This window comes from Pieris napi, chromosome 5, assembly GCF_905475465.1.
Source record: "Pieris napi chromosome 5, ilPieNapi1.2, whole genome shotgun sequence".
Taxonomy (NCBI): domain Eukaryota; kingdom Metazoa; phylum Arthropoda; class Insecta; order Lepidoptera; family Pieridae; genus Pieris; species Pieris napi.
The window spans coordinates 13,342,792-13,360,492 of NC_062238.1; the positions used below are offsets into that span (position 1 = coordinate 13,342,792).

Here is a 17,701-nt window from a genome sequence, read left to right on the forward strand (position 1 = left end):
TAACGTTTAGAGCTAAATAGTTATCTAGTTGACCACTCTTATTTTAAACACGGTTTTTATGCTTTCGTTCTTGTTCTGAGATTAGACGTATGTTTTCAATGAAATTTATCACAGATCACATAATATATTATATGCAAAGATGCAACTCAGTGGACTGTGGACTAACCTAATCTATAGAAAGATTTTATTGATTAAATCCTGTCACAAATTGCAATCAACAAACCAATTACATCCATGATCCTATCAATATCAACAATTGTTTAAGTTTCATGGATTGGGTTGTACTGTAAATATGGAAGAACACGTTATTTACTGAAGAGTAATAGTTTTAATGTAAAAATGTGTACCTCAGTGTACTTAGGGGCATTGCATTAACCAAAGAATGGTGAAAATGAAAACTAAAAGTTTCTTGTTGTTTTCGACAACCGTTTTTGCTATTAGTATATTTTTGATAGTTTTCCACTCGCAGCCACCGCAGTCATTTCAAAGTATAGTTTCTCAAACCCATCAACATATAAAAAACTTCCAGGTAAGTTAGTATTGTTTTTGAATAACAATAATTTTATACTATTACTGACAATATAAGTAAAACTAAAAACATGTTGGATTAGTTCTAATGATTGAATTCATTACAAGAAATGTTTTTTAGCCTCTGAAATTCCTGGACTGCTGTAGTTGCCCTAAACTTCTTTAAGTAAAACATTCACTTGATTTTTCTATCTTATATCTGAGTAATTTTCAATAGCTTTTTGTGAGTGATTATGCATGAAACTATTATTATAAAAGATATTAACAATATTATCAAAAAGTTCATTTAGAAAGCATGATCTTATCCTTCATTTAAAAAATGAAATAAAATTTATCTGAACATAGCAGGCCTCTTTGCCCCAGGAGCAGCTACGGGATGTCGAAGAGCGTCACCTGGTGCAAGAAGAGCGTTACCTCAGCCTTGTTGGGTTGGCTGGGCATGTTGAGCTTTGGAAGAACACAACCGTACCTGTGCTTGTAACTCATGCTCGCAATGATGATCATGCACTAGTTGTAGCCTTTATAAGGGCAGCTCAGAAACTTCCATACACCATACTTGTCTACAATCTTGGCCTCAAACCCTATTCATTAAATGTGGTATGTTCTATGTGTATTTATGTGTTAAATTAAAACTACAGTATAGTGTTATGTTGTTGTGTAATGGTTGTCTCTATAAAATGTCAACAAAATGTTACGTTTTGTTCTTTTAAAATAAAACTAATAATTGGACTATAGGAGCTAACTTTTGACAATTTGTGGTCAATAAATGGTTATTTAGGACCCATGGCTTTGTGACATGTGTGTAAAATCCTTTATAGTACTTATTTATAAGTTATTCTAAAATGTTTGTAACTTCATTGCTGACATAAGATTTCAATTAAACAAAGTCTAAATATTTCTTCGCGCTAAGATAAGTCAGTCTATTTGTGAAAACCACAGAGGAAACAATAATATACCTGTACTGAAATTAGTAGATTAACAACCCGGTTCCTAGGCCTATTCATATTCAATAGAAATGAGATGCATCATAATAATTATATTATGTACTATTATTGTATGTGCTTCAGTTTTTCCTTGCTTCTTAAAAAAATATAAAACAATTTCTTTTATCCACCAGATTTCCAACTACTGCAATTCATCAAAGTGTGTCGTGATAGATTTCGATCTCACAGCATTCCCTGCGCACGTCAACGACGAGAGCATCACTGCCTTTCGACCGCTTATCATTCAGGTATACAATACGGAGCGAAGTGAAGTAAATCTGTGGCACTATCGAACCAGTACAGAAAATCACGAAAATAATTGTTGTGCAGCACGCGCTGAGCCGCGTGGGCGGGGTGGTGTACTGCTCCGCGGCCAGCAGATGGCGCGGGTCGGCGGCCGAGCTGGAGGCGACGTGGCGGGGTGCGGCGGCGTCGCTGGGCGTGGTGGCTTGGCCGCGGAGAGCCGCCGTCACCTCTCTCACGCACCCGCACATGTTCACCTACTTCCACGCCGACGTCGACGACTTCCTCTTCGTGCAGATGCTCGACACGTCGCGGCTCGTCTTGGCCGCCTGCGACCGCCTCGCGCCTCTCATGCGGCCCTGGGTGCAGTGCGCACTCACCGCCGACTGCATCATGCCCGTCGGTCGGTACGATTTGCTTAGAACCCGCCTATTCTTATTTACAATTTTTTGAGAAATTTATACAAACCCGGTTCCGGTAATACGTCCATAAAAGTCGACCGAAGAGATAAAAATAATAAATAAATATAAACATTCGAAATGTTAATTACATCTTCGGTCGCGCTGTAAGAGAAATGTTTGTGGACAGGCGCTCAGTCGGAGGGCTGCCGTTTCGACAAGAAGCCGCAATATCGATATTCGGGGTGCCACGGACAGGACGCGTCGGCGCTGAGCATCATCCTGGGGCTCCGCAGCGGGTTCGAAGAGAGCGGCTACACGGGCTCGGCGGGCCGATGGGGCCGCGCGTCCGCACCGGCCGCCCAGAGGGCCTTCTCCGCCCAGAGGCCCCTCTCCGCCGGCCGCAACGGCTCCACCACCCCCCGCCCCGACGAACGCTCCGACCGCACGGACCGCTACGACAGCCGCTAGAACCGGGTACGTTCCCCGCTAAGGGCGATCGTCTCCACTTCCAGCTTCGTCCCGAACGACCGAGTGATATGGATTCAATGTATTTTTGAGTTAATCAATATCGTACGTAAATATGAATCTTAACGAGTATTGCGCTTAGCATTTAGCGTTAATACTTTGCGTGCGATATATTTTAAGTAAATTAAAAACGCAAAATTGTGGCGAACAAATATTGATATTGGTTCGGGAGAGATAGGTCCGTCTAGCGCCAGCACAAATGTGATCTCAATTATTTTTGGCAATTTATTGAAGAGTTTACTTTTTAATGATTCAAGCGTCGAGAGCTCTGCGCTGCGAACAGAAAGCTCGGAATATTATTTCGCATCGAAATATTGTGTTTCAGCGGATTTGAAGTACAATTGCACAATTTCCTTTTATAATCGTCGATGTCGACATTACTCTGAGTAAATTATTAAGTAGGTACAGTCATTATTGTAATATTTTTTATTTTTGTAATTTTATACTTACCGCGTACAATATTATTTTGTTTATTTTTCTAAGCTTTAGAGGGCTTATTTATGTGCAGTCATTTTTGCGTATATCCTGTGGCGCTTAGCTTATTACCCACTTGTAAAGTATTAACCGTGTTGGGTCTCTCGATAGTTACGACTTTTGACAGAAAAACTTTGTATAAAGGTAGAAATTTTGTAGATAGTTGATTTATATTTAATAACAATAGATTCATGGATACAAATAATAACTCAGAAGTAGCGATGGATCTAGGTTATGGCTGTCCATCTTAAATTACTCAGTATTTATAGAAAATGGCTTTTATATTCCGTATTGTACATTGAACTTGTGCTAGTCCTCTTCTATTTGTTAATAATTCTTAATGCGCTCGTCCTAAGGTCCAATAATTATTTTAGTGTTTATTACTACATATGTATCTTAATTGTATTTTGTGCAATATTAGCTTATTATCGAACCCTACGAGTGATACCTTTATGCTCCTTTATTTAAAATAAATGGTCCATATAACGATTTCAGTGTCTAAGTGTTTAATGTATGACCTGCGCTGGGAACCGATTCCACAAATCGCTAGTTGAGAAAAAGGAAACGGTTTGTAAAGCGAACTGTGGAAGATTTCTAGCCAACCAGACTAGTAGTAAGAATATTCTAAAACGACATGGCACATTATTTACATTCCTATGGTTTAATTTAAAACATACACTGAGCTCAAAATATTGTCTCTATATATCACTCTCTTATATATTTAATAAAACCATTTGTGGACTTACTGAATATTGATTAATATCTATTATTAAATCACCGGCAGCTATCCTCTATCGGCTTAACTTCTCTGGGATGAAAAACATATTATTCTCATGGGTTACTGTTGTGGTAAATCTATATACATATAACTTCAAGCTCTTCGTGATATGTCATGTAATTTTTTTTAAAGACTTAGTTTTGTTTAGGTGTTATTTGTCATTTATACAGATACAGAGGAAAATGAAAAATAAACTTGTGTTATTGATTATAATAAAAACAAATTATATAACAGCAGCACAGAAAAAGACATATTTTATGGCGAGTTGTTACAGTCGAACAAAATATTAATAATAAATTGCACAAGCATTAATAATCATAACTTATGACTAGTATTTAACATAGCCTTAGAGCCGGCTAGCCTAAAATGTGATCTGAATAAAATGTTTTTTATTATTTGACTTAAATTCATAAACCTCATACGCATTCAATAACTTACAATAGAAACTATAAAATATTTTTTAAAAGAAGAAACAAGCAGTAAATAGTTGTCAGCAAAATATAGTATTAACTGAGTTATCAATCTATATCACATTGTGAAAAGTAGGCGCCGAAACGGTCACTGTTGAACGGTCTCCTTCTTCTCGTCCTCTTTAAAAAGAAGTGGGGTCATACCGAGGAAGCAGCCCAGTGTAATTCCTAAGACACGGCCCTGAAGAGGATTTTAAGCGTTCAATGTGTTCCATATTGATAAACGTTTAACGATAAATGCTTACCATGTTAGCAAATCTCCTACTGACGGGCATATCTAGCTGCACGGGTGACAGGGCTGGAGCTCCGAGCCCCAGCATAGCAGCCGCCCGCTCTACGTAGTAAGATGAGCCGATGCCAATGACGTCACTGAAAGTGTTACCTAGAGCCGCCGCTGCCATTGTCGACAATGTGATGTAAGCACTCATGCCACTCTCGATGCGGTCTCCCTGAAAATTGTTTTAACCTTGTTACTGAACTGTAATGGACCAGGTGTAACTTGTTTATTTGCCACATATGTCTCAGTAATCTTTTTAGGTCATGATGTTGACACTGATTGTTAAGTTTTGCGTGAAAGATGCAGGCTACAAGAAGGCCATGTAAGCCAGAGGAAATGTAAAGCATTTCTATCCACTCAAATTTTTTATGTTCTTTCTATATATACTGTACATTCATGACCAACCATGCCCGGCTTGCATATCGTAAATGCAATAATGATACTTGATTACTATTTTAATATGTCAGGGGCAAATTAGTTCAAAATGAGATCTTATCAACTCGAACAGCTTAATATTATCTTCATGAAAATGTCTTCACAAATAAGTAATTTTTTAGAACAAATAAGAACAATCATAAAAAGATTATTGTATAAGCCAAGTATGTTAATTACAGCTCGCTTGGTTTTTTTTATAAGTTTTAAAGAACAGCAGAGTGTCTTCAAACAAATAATGTACTTATAAATTATTATAATACTTACTGCAATTATCATAATAAAATTATCTAAGAATCCGAATCCAATAAAAGGTATTGAGTTTGCCAATGACACTGTAAAAATTAATTGTGTTATTAACCAGTTTAAATTACAGAGGATAAAGTTTTTGACGTGACAACGTCTTATAATCGTTCGACATCTGTCTCTCTCCTACTTGAGTGAGCGATTCGTGACATTGTCACGTTCAACTATCGTCAGTAAACCGACTTTACAGACAACCGATTTTTTATCATTTTCTTTGTTGCATGGATAAGTTCAAAACATCTGGATAATTTATTAAAAGAGGATAATGTTGAAGTTGAGAATAAATGTTGAAAGAACATTTAAAACAAACACATGAAAAACATTATATTATATAAAGTATGACTGTAATCTCGTAGATAACAAAGTTAAAAAATAATAAAATATTAAATTAAACAAAATGTTATTATTAACTACTACTACTTCTACTTCAAATTCTTACAATGTATCAGTTCCTTTGTTGTTGGTTTAGGTACTGTTGCAGCTGAAACAATATTAATCAATTATTTTTATATTGTATACAATACTTCCTAAACAAATACCAAAACACAAATGCAGTAAAACCAAGATCAGCTCAGCAACATTTGACTTAACAGTAGACCTACCATATTTTTTTTTAAGCCAATCTTCCGGTACAGGACAGTAGGTACCAGTTGGGTCTACATCACCTAACGTTGGTACTTTGCTGGGTCTGCCAAGTTTACTTCTCCATCGCTGACCAGCCAATTTGTCTACAACAAATACACTTTTTAAATGTCTTAGTTTGATATTTTATTCAGTAGTTCTTGCTAGACTACCTTCAAATTCTTCTTTTATTATGTTTGATTCATATTCTTTTATTGCATTTAATAATATTTTTCTTTCCTCATCTTTAAGATGTAGAACAAGTTCGGTTGCGTGTACTTTTGTTAGCGGGCTTGATAACTGAGGAGATTCCTCAAAGTCTTTAGAAGTTGGGCCAAGCCCTAAATTTCGTACATTTATAACGATAGGGTGAAAGTCCTTGTTAGAGTTCTGAATACAACCGACAGTGGCACTGTAACTATGACGACGCGCTTGATATTCACTTAAAACATGTTGAAACTGTACACTAAACTTTAGAGGCGGGGCACTACTAAACCGTTTAATTGCCTTCATTAATTTCATAATAAATTATTTACAAATAAGTCGATAGGGTTCAATTAAGAATCATTATTCATGACTTATAGTAAATAGTAATGCTGAAGTCTTAACGTCGCACGTCACTCTTCTCAGTGTGAAGTGTGAATGTTCAATGTGCCAACTGCCAATGTGGTCAAATAATGTTTACAATATTGATTTACTTTATCAATCAGTGTCAATCAGTATTAAATTAGATATACTAGCTATATCTGTGGTAGAGTAGCCGTAGCGCAATTCAAGGATTTCCACTTTCCTATTCGATCTGTGATGCATTTGTATATTGTATAATTTTATCTGTGATTGTGTTTTTCTTCTACAGTCCTTTTCATGAAAGAAGACCTCCAGACGCGGCGCTGCAATCGCATAATGTAATGTTGCCATTTATGAGTAAAAAATTTACCAATTTTATTTACATTTAGCAGATGTAATTTATCAAAATATAATATTATTTTCTGCATACTTCGATGAAACAATATTTCTGTTATGTAAAAGTATATTTTTATTTACTTATATTAGCGGTGTTCCAACTACTTACAGGGAAAATATGAGAAAATAGGGTAAAGAAAAGCAATACAATTTTTTATTCAGTTTTATTGCATAATTGTTGGGTTACAATTTTTTTCGAAGTACACGCCGCTATTATACCTTCGTTGTAATTTTTGTTACAGTTTTCTCTGACACACCTGCAATTAAATTATGAACAATTAAAAATATTAGTAACTTTAAGTTTATAATGCTTATGTAATAAGTAATATATGTTTTAATTTCAGTTACCTAGTTTCATCACGTTATGTATTTATTCAATTTTGTCGCAAAACGAATTTATATCATAAAAGTCCCATCAATACAGCAAAAAATTATTAAATGGCAACTCTAAAAAGTACCTGTTATGGCGGCAACTCTCTTCCGAACATTGTTTAGTGGTATTAAAACACCTTGATTCTTATGTTCCGCTTCATAGAACTCTTTCACCTTTAATATCATTTCTCGAGCCGAACTTTTTACAATTTTTGGCATTGTAATCAATCTTTAAAATGCACTAAGCTAGTTAAAAATTCACAAAAATCTACCACAACAAACGAACTTGATAACATCGACGAATGACAACATTGCCGACCTGTCAAATTACCGCGATTAAAATCACCGCGGGACTTCTTTCATGAAATGCACTATACTTGATCTGTGGATTGTAATAATCTTAAATCTAATAAGTAATAAGGTCCTTTTTATAAGTTCAAACTTCAAATCCAAAACAAGAAAAATTAAGAACTACTAGGAGTAAAAGTAAAATTAAGAAATAGCTTCAAAGAGAAGAAGTTATAATTAAAACCTGATTTATAACTTTTAAGGAATAGTGAAAGTTACATTGTTTAAGAAAGAAATATATAATACTCTAAATTCATGGATTCAAATCCATAAATTTCATCTTTTAAATATATTACATTTATTGAAAACTAAAAGTTTTGGGTGGAGTGTGTACAAAAAGAACAATGCATAATGTTGGAAGGACTAGTAGCTTGGGTTCTAAACAATTATCTTGGAAAATATGTGGAAAATCTCAATACAGATCAGCTGAGTGTAGCACTTTTATCAGGTAAGTAATATTTGAACTTAAATACAATACTGTCAATTCCTTTTGGGGAGAATAGGTTCACGGATATTGTTTATTAATTCAAGCATCATCTGTTTAAGACATCTCAATCAATTTGAAATTTTTAGGTAAAGTTGAACTTGAAAACCTTCCACTTAAAAAAGATGCACTGCGACATCTGGGTTTGCCAGTCGAAATAAAAGCAGGTTTTATTGGGAAGGTCCAGCTCCAGGTGCCAGTACGGCAAATACGTTCTGTTCCATGGCTCATTGCTATTGAGAAGTTGTACCTTGTTGCAGCTCCTGTTAATTTGGATGAAGTGAGTAACTTGGATAGTGTCCAATATTTATTTATGTACCTTATACTAATGCAGTAGCCAATGTCAAATAATTTATTAAACAATAACCTAAATGTAATTGCAATCATTACCTTTTGAAACAATATTTGGTCTATTTAAAAATTAATTGACTGCACTTAAAAAATATTTCAGTGGGATAGTAACATAGAAGCATTGATTGCTCATGAGCAAAAGGTATCTGTTCTTGATGCACTTGAGGCACAGTGGCGGGCAGAACATGAGGCCAATGATGGTGGTTATTATGCAACATCCTACTCGTCATGGCTCAATTTTGGTACTGGTTTGCTGGCCAACATTGTGGAAAATCTTCAGGTGATGAATATTGAAAAAAATAAAATACAAAACAAACCCATAAATTTACAATATGTGTCCATGTCCACCTGTATTCCTATACATAATATGTATAATACAATAATTAAGGGCAAATTGTCTGACAGTGCCCCTATTTTTTGGTTAATTTGGGATTTTAAGAAAAATGGTAGGAAATGTTTTTTTCTACCATTTTTGGAAAAAGGTTCATTATACTTTAGTACCTAGATGCCTATTTGCACCTCACGTAATAGTGTATTTAGTTTTTTAATTCGATTTGATTGTAAATGTTAATGTATTTTGTCACGTTGCAGTTAAAAATCAACGACGTCCATTTTCGTTACGAGGATGCCCTTACATGTCCGGGCCAATCGTTCGCTTGCGGCTTCACGGCCGAATCTCTGGCCGCAGAATCTTGCGACGCAAATTGGCAACGAGGCTTCACTCCGCTCTCCGAGCCGTGCTCTTTCAAATTACTCGAATTAAAAAACTTGGCAGTCTACTGGGATCCTATGCCGGTTCCGTCGGGAATGCTGGCGGAATGTACAATCGTAGAGCTTACCGTGAGCATTAAGAAAATATTAAAATAATATTCGCCCATAAAGTTCCACGTAAAGAGAATTATGTGTAACAGGAGCGCATGTCCGGCACGTGGGCGTCGGCGCATCGCTGGGTGCTGCGGCCGGGCGGCGGCAGCGCACGAGTGCGCCGCGAGCGCACGGAGCAGCCGCTCAGGGACCGCGCCAGGCCGCGCCTCGTCTGCCATCTCACCCTCGACGCCGTCCTGCTGCGACTCACCTCTGTCGGTGCACTGCGACATACTGTCACACGATGATGTCACCCATGCCTAACATCGACTTAATTTTTCTCGTGTGCGCCGTTTCAGCGACAATACGGCGAGATGTGGGGCTGCAGTCGGGGGCTGGAGCGCGTGGGCCGGATCCGCGAGGCGAGAGCGTGGCGGCCGGCGGCTCCGCCCCGCGGTCACGCCCGTCTCTGGTGGCACTACGCCGTCAAGGCGCATCTGCCGCACCACCGCTGTAATTATTTTCCATCTCGTCACACGGTCGTTCGAATCCGCGTTACGGACGAGCGGTAACCGAACGGCGGTATCGCTGCGGACGGCTTAAACTGTGGCTCTCCGCAGGGATGGATCCGAAACCGACGTGGGAATCGTGCCTGGAGCGGGCGCGCGCTACGCGCCAGTACGTGGACATCTGCGCGAGCACGCTGGCCGATCCCGCCGCCACGCTGCATCCCGACCGCAAGCGGGCGAAAGACGACTACGAGTGGGCGAACTCTCTCGCCGTGCTCCGGCCGCTCCGAGAGGTCTCTCTTCCGTCGATCGGCTCCGGTGAGGGTGAAGGTCGAAGGCGTCTGCATGGATCGGTGTCCGCAGGTGGCGATGCGCAAAGTGCCGATGCGCAGCGCGGGCGGGGCGGAGGGGGGCGCGGGGCGCTCGGTGCTTGTGCGCTGGTTCCCGCAGTGGTGGGGTTGGTACGAAAGTTCGGAACCCGCGGCTCGCCTCGAGTCCGAAATCCTGCACGTCATCGCCGACTCGCTGGAAGACCCCGAGCTGTCGCGGCGCGACGCCCTCTCCGCCCTCTTCGAGTTCACGCTGCACGCCGGCTGCCTGGACGTGTGCGCCGACTCCGACGACGACGAGGGGTACGTCTCCCTCCCCACGCTTCGACGTCTCGTCGGGCAGCGGGCGGAATCTCGATTTTACGCGTCGTTCAAGGTCTAGCGGCGTGGGCCTGGAGCTCCAGTTCAGTGCGGTGCGCGTGCGCGTGGAGTCGCGGCCGTTGTCCCTTCACGCGTCGCTCGGCGCAGTCTGCGTGCGAGACCGCATCAACCCGCGCACGCTGTTTCCCATCCTCGTGGCGCCGCAGGTTGCTCTTCTCTTCTTAATTCTCTTTAAGTTAACTGCTCCAAGTATTTTTTTTCCTTAACGCTAGTGTGAAACAGGGTACGATCAGAGAGGGCTTGAGTGCGGCGAATCCGACGACGACCGCCGCCGCCCGGTGGGGTGCCCCCCGACCCCCCGATGACGACAAAGAGCCGCTCTTCCAGCTGACCTACGAGAGGCGACCGCTCGGCTTCAACTGCGATCATAAGTGGGTATAAGTCACCCGCGTCGGAGATGCCGGGGAGTGAGGCGCCCGGCTCACTCGGAGTTCGTTCGCAGATTGCGCGTCAAATCGCGGTCGGTGGAGGTGGTGTGGTGCGCTTCGGCGGCGCGCTGGGCGGCGAGTTGGGCGGGCGCCGGCGCGGGAGCGGGCGGCGCCATCGCTCACGTGCGAGATCACACCCGTGCCACGCTGCTCAACCACTACGAGAGGCTGCTGCGCGCTCGACGCACGGTACGTCCGGCGGCGTCGCCGCGCCGTTTGGCCGCGACCGCGTCACTGATAGGTCGGTCGGACGAACAGGGCGAGAGGCGGTCGTGGCAAGTGGAGCTGGACATATCGGCGCCGCAGCTGATGTTCGTGGAGCAGTTGCGGTCGCGCGACGGCGCCGTGGTGCTGGTGGACTTCGGCCGGCTCCGGCTGGCGAACGCCGCCCTCGCCGACGCGGCCGCCGAGGAACCGCCGCGGGCGCAGCCCTTCGACGACGACGAAGGTCCGTCCTCGAAGTCCGTCTCGCGTTCGTACGGATACCTCGTCGTAATTTCTAATCGTACGTTCCGTCCGGGCAGAGACGTTCATGACGCCGTGTTCGACCCCGCCGGGCAGCCTTTTGTCTCCGGGGTCTCCGCCGGACCCGCGCGGACCTCCGTCGCGTCCGCTCGACCCCTCGCACCTGCACACCAGCCTCTACGACAGGTCTGTCGTCTCGTCATCGATCTCGGGACGATTTGAGTCAATAGAAAGTAACATAAAAAGGGTCGTGTCTGCGTCAGGTACAAAATAGAGCTGAGCGACATGCAGATCCTGGTGGGAAGAGCGCGGGACAACTGGAAGTACGCCCACACGAAGGCCACCTCCGCGCTGCATCTGTTGGACCGATTCAGTATATCGCTGCAGGTGGGTCGAAACCCAAGGCTACGCGCCAGAGGCGTGGCGGTGATTAATTGCGAAACTGTGGCAGGCGGAGCGGCGCGTCGTGGCCACGAGCGACCCGCAGTACCCGACCGCGGCGCTCTGCGGCTCGCTGCCCGCGCTCGTGGCGCATCTGTCCGAGCACAAGCTGGCCGCGCTTCGTGCCGTGCTCGCCGCGCAAGCGGACCCGCCGCCGTCCGCTCACGGCCCGCAAGCCGCCCGAGCTCCTCAATCGTACGTACGCCGCTCGTTATACTACGAGATCCGGCTGCAGGATGAGTGCGTTCATCGGTTATTTGCTAAAAACTATTTTTTTTCCCAAACATCAATTCAAAATACTAGCGGCCCAATTTTGATAGGCAACTTGGTACATATATATTCTCTAATTATGAATATACATCAAAATTAGGTTTTTAAAAAATTACCGATGAACGCATTCATCCTGCAGCCGGATCTTAGACTATTAAAATGTTTGAGTAGTTAACATTTTAAGTAATTTTTTTTTAGATTTCTCGAAGGTGACCCGGACGACGGCGACGAGGACGAAGAAAAGAGCGTGAGCTCCGAAACCGAGAGGTCCGAGTTTTCGTCGCAGAGTAACGCCACTCTCTTGGTGCTGCAGTTCGCCGTCGATCAGCTCTCCGTAGAGGTGAGGCGGGCGACGGAGGGAGGTCGCGGCCGGGGAGGCGCGAGACTTGAACGCGCGAGTGTCGCAGGTGCAGTCCCGGGGCCGCAGCATCGCGGAGGTGCAGGTGTGCGGCGTGCGGCTGGCGGCGGGCCTCGGGCCGGGCGAGAGCTCGCTGTCGCTGTCCGTGCACTCCCTGCTGCTGGTGGACGCGCTTCAGACCTACGGTCCGGACTTCGAGCTGCTCGTCGCGAGCCATCGTCACGTCGGGTCAGCGTCTTCGCCGTCCGCTCTTACGCCTCTTCGTCTTCGTCGGAAACGCCTTTTCTATGAGAGATGTCATTCCAGAATGGACACAACTTCGGGTAGCATCCGGGGCTCGGAGCCCACGTCTCCCACTTCTCCCGCTTCGCCCGAGACGCGAGAGCCGCCCGCCGCGCCTTCGCCCTCGGACCTGCATCGCGCCTTATACTCGCTCCACGACACCTGTCAGTACGCCCTGAGTACACTGCGTCCTTCGGTACTGTCCCACGAGGCCGCATTGCGCACTTTTGACGATATTGCGTCTGAGACAGAACTCATCCGAGGGTCGCATTATTAACTGGACGTTACTGTAAGAATATAAGGAAATAATAAATTGATAATTCCGTGAGTTTACACAGATACCGGGGCGACCAGTCCTTCAGGAGTCCGGGGCTTCGATTGGGACCCGAGGGCTTCGGGGAACGGTCGGGGTTCCGAAGGTCCCGCTTGGGCGGCGCCGGGCGTCGTAGACTCGGAGGCCCTCATCGCGGTCGAACTGTGTGTCGTCAGAGGCGAAGGGGGCTCCGAAGACCTGAGGATCGCTAATATTTTGTTTAACAACTTGGACGTCATCGGTGAGTTTGCTCTTCTAATGTGGAAACTCGTCTCCGCGAATGTTAACGACCGAGTGACGTCACCCGTTGCAGCTAACCAGGAGACGATCGTGGAGTTGATCGGGTTCGCGCACCGCGTGGCGGGCGCCACTCCCGCCTCCGCCCCGCCCCCCGTTCCGCCGCAGACGCGATTCGCACCCACCGCCGGCGACGACCTCGAGGTAGGGGAAGCGAACGTGACGCGTACGGGCCGTCGGAGTACGACTGACATTATCTGGCATCCAGGTGGGCGTCCGCACGGAGATCACCTTCGACTTCCACCGGTTGGGCGTTTTGCTGCTTCGCGCCGCGGTGCGCGAGGGCGCCGTCGTCGCCAACAAGATCGCCACCGCCACGCTCGGGGACGCTCGAATTCAGGCGACTTTGCGTAAGACATTGACATTGAAAAGAGCGCGGTCGTCGGCGAAGGCCTCTCGGTGACCGCCGATTTAATTCGACAGACGGCTCCCTCGTCGAGGCCAGCGGATCCCTGGGCGGCGTGCAGGTGGTGTCCCTGTCGGAGGGCGCCGGCCTACACTCGCGCATCCTGTGCGCCGGCCGACCTCCGGCCGCGCCCCCGGGGCCCCTCGGGCCGCGCCAGCCCGACGCGCAGCCGGGCGAGGAGAAGGCGCTGCTCTTCACCGTATCCAGAAACGTGCGGCCGCCGGCTCGCGACGAACTGCCCGGTGAGTCGGGCCTCCTGGACGTCGGACTTCGTTCGCGAACGAGACGTAACCTTTCGGGCGGTTCACAGTGGTGGAGGTGAGTCTGGAGGTGCGAGTGGCGAGCGTGTGGTACACGCACTCCGGGCCGCTGCTGCGCGAGCTGCAGAGCTGCCTCACCGAGTTCAAGCAGTACCTGGCGAACCTGGCGCGGTCTATCCGCGCCGCCGCCGCCGATATGGCCATCGGCCTCGTGCACCCGAGGTGACAAACAAAAATTTTTACGGAACCGACTCCTCGATCTTCAATGCCAGATGAATAATTTCTGCCCTCGGATTTTAAGTCGGGATCGATCACTTTTATAAGACGATCAAAAAATTACTAAGTGTAAAGGGCGTGTCTAACTTTTACAGAACGGAGTCTCTGTACGCCAACCCAAAGCTGTCTCAATCCACGGAGGGCGTGTCCCCGCGGCGCCGCACCACCAGTCTGGGCTGCTCGCTCGACGAGCCTGACCGCGACACGCAACGATTGGTTCTAAGGTGGCTCGTTGTTCCCTCGCAAAAACTTTGATATTGAGACCTTTTCACACCGGAGGCCCCGTCGATTGCTTCGCAGGGTGTCGGTTTCGCTGGAGTCACCCGTGGCGGTCCTGCCGCGGTTCGCTCGCAGCCCGGAGGTGTTCGTGGCGCATCTGGGCCGCATGAGCCTCTCCAACGAGCCCGGATCTCCGGGGGACACGATGTACCAAGTGCGAGTGCGGGACATCTCCTTGGTCTCGGTTAGTATACTCTTCTCCGCGACGTCTTTTCGTCTCCATCAGTCCCTAACTGTTATCGATTATCGATTCGCGATCCCGATGCTACGTTGCACGCGGGCCTGAGCCAAGTGAGCACAGGATTTTTTTTGGTGGTATCTTGTAGGAATTTACCCGTTAATCTTGCAGTATTTAAAATTACTTTTTCAAGGGTGTTGGAAGTGGATTTCGGGGGGTCTCACAATTTGGTAGATTCTGTTTTGGGATTATTCCGGTGGTGGACAAAATATATAACAATAACATATGAACCCCAAAAAATTAAATATACATGAGATTATTCTAATTTTACATTTACTGCCAGTTCTCAAATCAAGGGCGTAGAGCGGTATAAACTCTCCGCCACTCTTTTTAATCGCCAAGTTTTTTGTTTTATGTTGATACTTTCCACATACTTAATTTACTTTGTAAGATTTTAACCAAAGACATTACAATAGCAGTAACCAAAAATGTCACTGAAATGATGGAAGAGAAATTGCAGATATTTGTATACGAAAACAGTTTTTTGAAAACTCAAGTAGAGAAGTTAGAAAATAAAGTTAATTTTTTAGAAGAAAAAGAAAAACGGAAGATCTTTGTGATATATGGAATAGAAGAAGAACAAACCTACTCTGTACTGTAGTAGAAACCATCTTATCTTACGCAGGCCAGCGTGACTATGTTACTACAATAAGAAGTAAAGAAATTAACAACGGTTTCACAATTGGTCTCATTTCCTACATTTGTTAGCTGGAAAAGAAATTAGGTAATTAAGAATAAGACAAAACTACTTCCTTTTATATATATCGATGAAGACTTTTCTAAAAACTTTAGAAAAAAGAAAGTGACTTTAACCGAAATTAAAAGAGGAAGGAAAGAATGAGAGGATCGCATTCTTTGGAGAGATTATCTTTTAGTGAAGGACTTCGGTGGAAAAAGGAAAAAAAGCAGTACTGAGTCGACCCTAAAGATCTAAGCATATGTCTACAAGAAAAAGCGCCGACTACAAGAAAAAATAACCACAATTTACTCAAGTCTATTCGGAGAGAAAACGTACAAACCAACATTGAACGGCCAAAAAACTAAGTACCGAAACCGCTATCATATCATATCATAATAGCGGTTTTTCTCGGTTCAAACTGTTGTGCTAGCTGTTATATTGAGCTACTAGCACTTTTGTGTGCTGTCATATGTGCAAGTTATAATACCACCTAGAATTTGCAAATGTCTCCCACGACCGCTTTGTTGAGTTGGTCTCGAGACAAAAGGCATCATTTAGATGTCCCGAATGCTCTAGGAAACGGACTAAAGTTAATAATGCAAAAAAGTTATTGCAAACTTGGAAAGATGGAAGCCCCCATGAAACAAGCTCACAAGAAGCAAGTCCGGGAATTGAACCTCCGTTCTGATAAAGTAACGCAGCGAATAAAGCCCTCACACAGACCTTCACAGCTCTCGGAACTAAAACCATTTGCAACTGAAGATAAATTGCGAGATATTTTACAACAGAACTCCTGTTTTCTTCATATTCACTCCTCATTGTGACAATTAAGCGACATGATAATATATATATCATAAAATCCTAATAGATTTTGGAGTTTTTAAAAAAATTTGAAAGGTGGTTGTAATGTCCTGCTTCTTGGAGTGTTTTACGGCTCACCAACACCACAACACTTGTACAAAACGTCCTACACACAACCGCTCCGTTCGGCTGTCGGATTACGACTGACAGTCTGACAAGTGACGTAGGCGCATGAGACAACCAAGTAACACTTTATTTAGTCAATACACTACATCCCTTTTTTGTTTTATTTGTTTTTATTGATGATATCTCTCTGATTACTCATTAATGTAACTTGGATGTAATGTGATGGATTTTACATGAATCAAGCATAATTAATGAAATTAAAGTTTTATGCAGCTACACTAGGGTTAAGTTCCGACATTGATTTCCTCGTCGTTAACTTCATTTCTTTTCAGACATTCCATTCCCCTTGAACTCTTTTCAAATGTACAACGTCCCTTCTTCGAGTTTGACCGGTTTCATCGTTTCTTACAGTGATATCTCCTCCTTTCGTGATTTCCACCGTGTGTGTTTCTGGATTTATTTATTTTATTTTTATTTATTTTCTTTATTCATATTTTTATATACACTATGTCTCCTGGTATTAAATCACACTATCCAGCCTTCCGTTTATCGTATCCGATTTCTTTTCCCATTTGTTTTCTTTTTTTTTTCTCTATCCTTAACCTCAGTGTCTTGTGCTGTCCTCTCTATTGTATCGTTTACCATAGGTAATTTATCTTTGTCGCAGCCAATATGGTACTGTATTGAAAAGAATAATGTTTATTTCTGTTAGAAATGATTTAAACTCTTCGCTGAGTAACTGTTTTCTATTATCTGCAGTTATTGATTTCCTAATCGACTGAATATTCCTTTAAGTTTGGCTACAATTTCAGTAGAGGTAAATTTTCACTTCTTTATAATATGTGGTCACCACTTGTAATGAATTGCGATGTCAATCCAAAGCACTTCTGAAAACTCACGCCGTTTTATAGGGTTTGGTGGACATGGTGCAGATACTAGAGTACACCCTTTACAGGCTTTAACAATTTTATCAGCCTCTGTCGCATCTAGGCCACTAGACTTTCGTACGAAGTCTCGCCTTCATTGACACGATACCGGGATGTCCCTCGTGAGCTGCATCCAAAACTCTTTTACGGAGTGCCGAGGGAACCACAATTCTCATTCCTCTCAATAATATACCCTCATGAAAACAAAGTACATTTTGTAAGATTTTATACAACTTCACGTCGTCGTTCCATATGTTCCGATATAAACCCTCTTTCA

General features: G+C 44.0%; 3 protein-coding genes across 5 annotated transcripts in view; 2 read left to right on the plus strand and 1 right to left on the minus strand.

The window, feature by feature from the left end:
- Positions 1 to 121: 121 nt before the first annotated feature.
- On the plus strand, positions 122 to 3,910 carry LOC125049298. 3 transcript variants are annotated; one of them, XM_047648443.1, is made up of 5 exons: positions 122 to 529; positions 877 to 1,125; positions 1,646 to 1,759; positions 1,842 to 2,157; positions 2,343 to 3,910. In XM_047648443.1, exons 1-5 carry the CDS (start codon positions 383 to 385, stop codon positions 2,621 to 2,623), a joined length of 1,107 nt encoding a protein of 368 aa, XP_047504399.1. In that variant the 5' UTR covers positions 122 to 382; the 3' UTR covers positions 2,624 to 3,910. The 3 variants fall into 3 exon arrangements, with proteins under 3 accessions (XP_047504399.1, XP_047504398.1, XP_047504400.1); XM_047648442.1 differs by having other exon boundaries at positions 129 to 529; positions 874 to 1,125; XM_047648444.1 differs by having other exon boundaries at positions 137 to 529; positions 892 to 1,125.
- Positions 3,911 to 4,416: 506 nt separating this feature from the next.
- LOC125049300 lies at positions 4,417 to 6,691 on the minus strand. Its single transcript, XM_047648445.1, has 6 exons — positions 6,212 to 6,691; positions 6,020 to 6,145; positions 5,857 to 5,898; positions 5,379 to 5,446; positions 4,648 to 4,851; positions 4,417 to 4,583 (listed from the first exon to the last, which is right to left on the minus strand). Exons 1-6 carry the CDS (start codon positions 6,558 to 6,560, stop codon positions 4,491 to 4,493), a joined length of 882 nt encoding a protein of 293 aa, XP_047504401.1. The 5' UTR covers positions 6,561 to 6,691; the 3' UTR covers positions 4,417 to 4,490.
- A 1,025-nt stretch (positions 6,692 to 7,716) lies between these two features.
- The window catches only part of LOC125049357 (vacuolar protein sorting-associated protein 13D), a 36,095-nt gene continuing 26,110 nt past the window's right edge, over positions 7,717 to 17,701 (plus strand). Inside the window, exons 1-25 of the mRNA XM_047648575.1 lie at positions 7,717 to 8,169; positions 8,295 to 8,485; positions 8,657 to 8,836; positions 9,148 to 9,396; positions 9,468 to 9,635; positions 9,720 to 9,873; positions 9,981 to 10,162; positions 10,233 to 10,501; positions 10,575 to 10,725; positions 10,802 to 10,950; positions 11,022 to 11,196; positions 11,266 to 11,455; positions 11,532 to 11,658; positions 11,736 to 11,859; positions 11,924 to 12,108; positions 12,382 to 12,523; positions 12,591 to 12,769; positions 12,848 to 12,987; positions 13,162 to 13,377; positions 13,450 to 13,577; positions 13,642 to 13,783; positions 13,857 to 14,081; positions 14,150 to 14,321; positions 14,471 to 14,599; positions 14,676 to 14,838. Coding sequence (XP_047504531.1) covers positions 8,073 to 8,169; positions 8,295 to 8,485; positions 8,657 to 8,836; positions 9,148 to 9,396; positions 9,468 to 9,635; positions 9,720 to 9,873; positions 9,981 to 10,162; positions 10,233 to 10,501; positions 10,575 to 10,725; positions 10,802 to 10,950; positions 11,022 to 11,196; positions 11,266 to 11,455; positions 11,532 to 11,658; positions 11,736 to 11,859; positions 11,924 to 12,108; positions 12,382 to 12,523; positions 12,591 to 12,769; positions 12,848 to 12,987; positions 13,162 to 13,377; positions 13,450 to 13,577; positions 13,642 to 13,783; positions 13,857 to 14,081; positions 14,150 to 14,321; positions 14,471 to 14,599; positions 14,676 to 14,838 — 4,227 coding nt within the window. The 5' untranslated portion in view covers positions 7,717 to 8,072. The remainder of the gene's footprint in view (positions 8,170 to 8,294; positions 8,486 to 8,656; positions 8,837 to 9,147; positions 9,397 to 9,467; positions 9,636 to 9,719; positions 9,874 to 9,980; positions 10,163 to 10,232; positions 10,502 to 10,574; positions 10,726 to 10,801; positions 10,951 to 11,021; positions 11,197 to 11,265; positions 11,456 to 11,531; positions 11,659 to 11,735; positions 11,860 to 11,923; positions 12,109 to 12,381; positions 12,524 to 12,590; positions 12,770 to 12,847; positions 12,988 to 13,161; positions 13,378 to 13,449; positions 13,578 to 13,641; positions 13,784 to 13,856; positions 14,082 to 14,149; positions 14,322 to 14,470; positions 14,600 to 14,675; positions 14,839 to 17,701) is intronic.

Excerpts from the sequence above, each read along its gene's own strand:
- LOC125049298 (XM_047648442.1), top strand. The coding sequence starts at position 383 with ATGGTGAAAATGAAAACTAAAAGTTTCTTGTTGTTTTCGACAACCGTT. Across the intron at positions 1,126-1,645 it reads AACCCTATTCATTAAATGTG|ATTTCCAACTACTGCAATTC; the intron begins GTATGTTCTATG and ends TTTATCCACCAG. Across the intron at positions 2,158-2,342 it reads CGACTGCATCATGCCCGTCG|GCGCTCAGTCGGAGGGCTGC; the intron begins GTCGGTACGATT and ends GTTTGTGGACAG.
- LOC125049300 (XM_047648445.1), bottom strand. The coding sequence starts at position 6,560 with ATGAAATTAATGAAGGCAATTAAACGGTTTAGTAGTGCCCCGCCTCTA. Across the intron at positions 6,146-6,211 it reads AATAAAAGAAGAATTTGAAG|ACAAATTGGCTGGTCAGCGA; the intron begins GTAGTCTAGCAA and ends TATTTGTTGTAG. Across the intron at positions 4,852-5,378 it reads ATTTTATTATGATAATTGCA|GGAGACCGCATCGAGAGTGG; the intron begins GTAAGTATTATA and ends AACAATTTTCAG.